This window comes from Trichechus manatus, unplaced genomic scaffold, assembly GCF_000243295.1.
Source record: "Trichechus manatus latirostris isolate Lorelei unplaced genomic scaffold, TriManLat1.0 scaffold00081, whole genome shotgun sequence".
In the NCBI taxonomy this organism is placed as follows: domain Eukaryota; kingdom Metazoa; phylum Chordata; class Mammalia; order Sirenia; family Trichechidae; genus Trichechus; species Trichechus manatus.
The window spans coordinates 6,096,914-6,098,887 of NW_004444017.1; the positions used below are offsets into that span (position 1 = coordinate 6,096,914).

The following is a 1,974-nucleotide window of genomic DNA, read 5'->3' on the forward strand; positions in this document are numbered from 1 at the left end:
GCAGAGGGGGCGCGGCGTGGTGGTGGTGCTGGTGGTGATTGTGCGCGCCGCTCGCCGGGCAGCCCCGACGGCCACGGCTGTTCTTGGCGAAGAAGATGGCCCAGCCCACCACCACCACCAGGTCAGTGGCGATCCAGGAGCACCAGTACAGGTCGGTGACAGCGATGAGGTACAGGTCCAGAAGACCGCCCTGCGCCAGCAGCAGCACCACGGACAGCGCCTGGTAGCCCCAGCGGCAGCCGGGGCCCGGGGCGCAGCCGCGGCGCCGACCCCTGCGGCCAGGTCGGGCCTGGCGGCCGCAGCAACAACAACACGAGCAGCAGGAGGCGCCGCTGCCGGTCCCAGTGCCTCCAGCTCCCCCAGCCGAGCGACCCCCGGGGCCCCCGACGGCCCCGGCCGCGGCACCCCCGCCGAAGTCCGCGGCTGTCATGCTGCAGGAGGAAGTGGGCGTGGAGGTGGAAGACGAGGTGGCGGAGGAGGAGGAGGAGGAGAAGGCGGTGGGCGCCGGGTCGGCAGCTGGGGCGCTCCCCTGAACCGGGGGTCCTGGGAGCCCGGCGGCGGCTGGCACCAGTGGTTTGCTAATGCTGATACTCTCGTCGTCGTCCTCTCGCTCGGCGCCCGTGCTGCTGCTGGGGGAGCCGCCGCCGCCCCCGCCGCGTCTGCCGCCGCCTCCCCCCCTGCTGGTGCTGGTGCTGGTGCTGCTGTCGCCCGAGCCTCTCCGGCCGCGGGAGGAGCCCCCCCGGAGGAAGAGGGGCTGCAGCCGGGCGGCGGCTGGGGGCGGCGGGAAGGAGCCGGACAACGATGAGATCGAGCGGGGGTTGCCTAGAGCTGGGTGCATTGTCCTCTGAGGGACTTCGGGGGCTGCCCAGCTGCTCCCTCCCCGCCAACCCTGGGCTGGCGAGGCGGCCGAGGGGAGCCGGGGCCAGCCGCCGCCGCCTCCTCCCCACCGGCTGGGACTCGTACCCGGGTCGGACAGCAGCGAGATCCGGACTGGAGCTACCGGACTGGGCAAGCCAAGCCCCGGGTAGCTCCGAGCGGGGGAAGGCGCGGTGCTGAGCGGACCGAGACGACAGCGGGCGGGGCGGAGGCGGGGAGCGAGCCCAGGCGGGGAAGAAAGGGAGGCTGGCGGTGGGGAAACCAGGACTGGATTCAAGGGGGAGAGGAGGAAGAAAGACCAGAGAAGGAGAAAGCCTGGCTCACTGGATCAGCAGGAAGACAAAGGAAGGTGGGGAGACCGGTGAGCCAGGAGGGGGAGAGAGGAGGAGGAGGCTGCCGCCAGAAAGGAGGGACACGGTAGGAGGGGCGACCTACACTTCACACGGGATTCATGGAGAAGTCGCTTTGAGGTTCCACCAGCTGAACCGCTGCGTTTCAGTGTAGAACAGGCCCGGCTGAGCTCCAGGCTCAGGCGACAGTTTTAGGCCTCTGCGCAGGGTCACCCACAGCATGTTCTGCAGGCAGCAGGGCAGCTTTGGCCTCTACCCTGTCCAGGGCTCTTTCCACTGTGCCATCTGCCTCTCCCTAAGGCACTGAAAAACAATGGGCAGGGCAGGCTGATAAAAAGGCAGCCCCAGACACATATTTCTACAAATCCATGTGCCCAGCACTGGTTTCAGTGAGCCACCTTTAGGGAGGTCCCAATTTCCAGTAGATGGAGCTATACCTTGAATATAACTGTTTGGGAAGAGAGAACAGGTAAACGGTTTGTTCAAGTGGCCCCAGCCAAGTGGAGCTTTTGGTATTCTCAGAGGTTTCTAAAACGGGAATTGGAAATAAGAGGAAGATGTATCTGGCAGAGAGGAAAATAAAGGGGCATTTAGAGGTACGGCACCTTGATAAAAACAAAGGCCCAAAACAGGTGATGGTGAATGTGACAACCTGCAGCGGTGGGCAGAAGGCATGGTCAGATGAATGGTGTCAGTGGGGTCTGCACCAATGAGCTCGGGAGCTCATGCTGACTCATCCCATGGACTT

General features: G+C 65.3%; 1 protein-coding gene across 1 annotated transcript in view; it reads right to left on the reverse strand.

The window, feature by feature from the left end:
• The window catches only part of TMEM121B (transmembrane protein 121B), a 1,835-nt gene extending 997 nt beyond the window's left edge, over positions 1-838 (reverse strand). The window contains exon 1 of the mRNA XM_023735660.1: positions 3-838. Within this exon, the coding sequence (XP_023591428.1) occupies positions 3-838 (836 nt within the window). The remainder of the gene's footprint in view (positions 1-2) is intronic.
• Between the last annotated feature and the right edge of the window lie 1,136 nt (positions 839-1,974).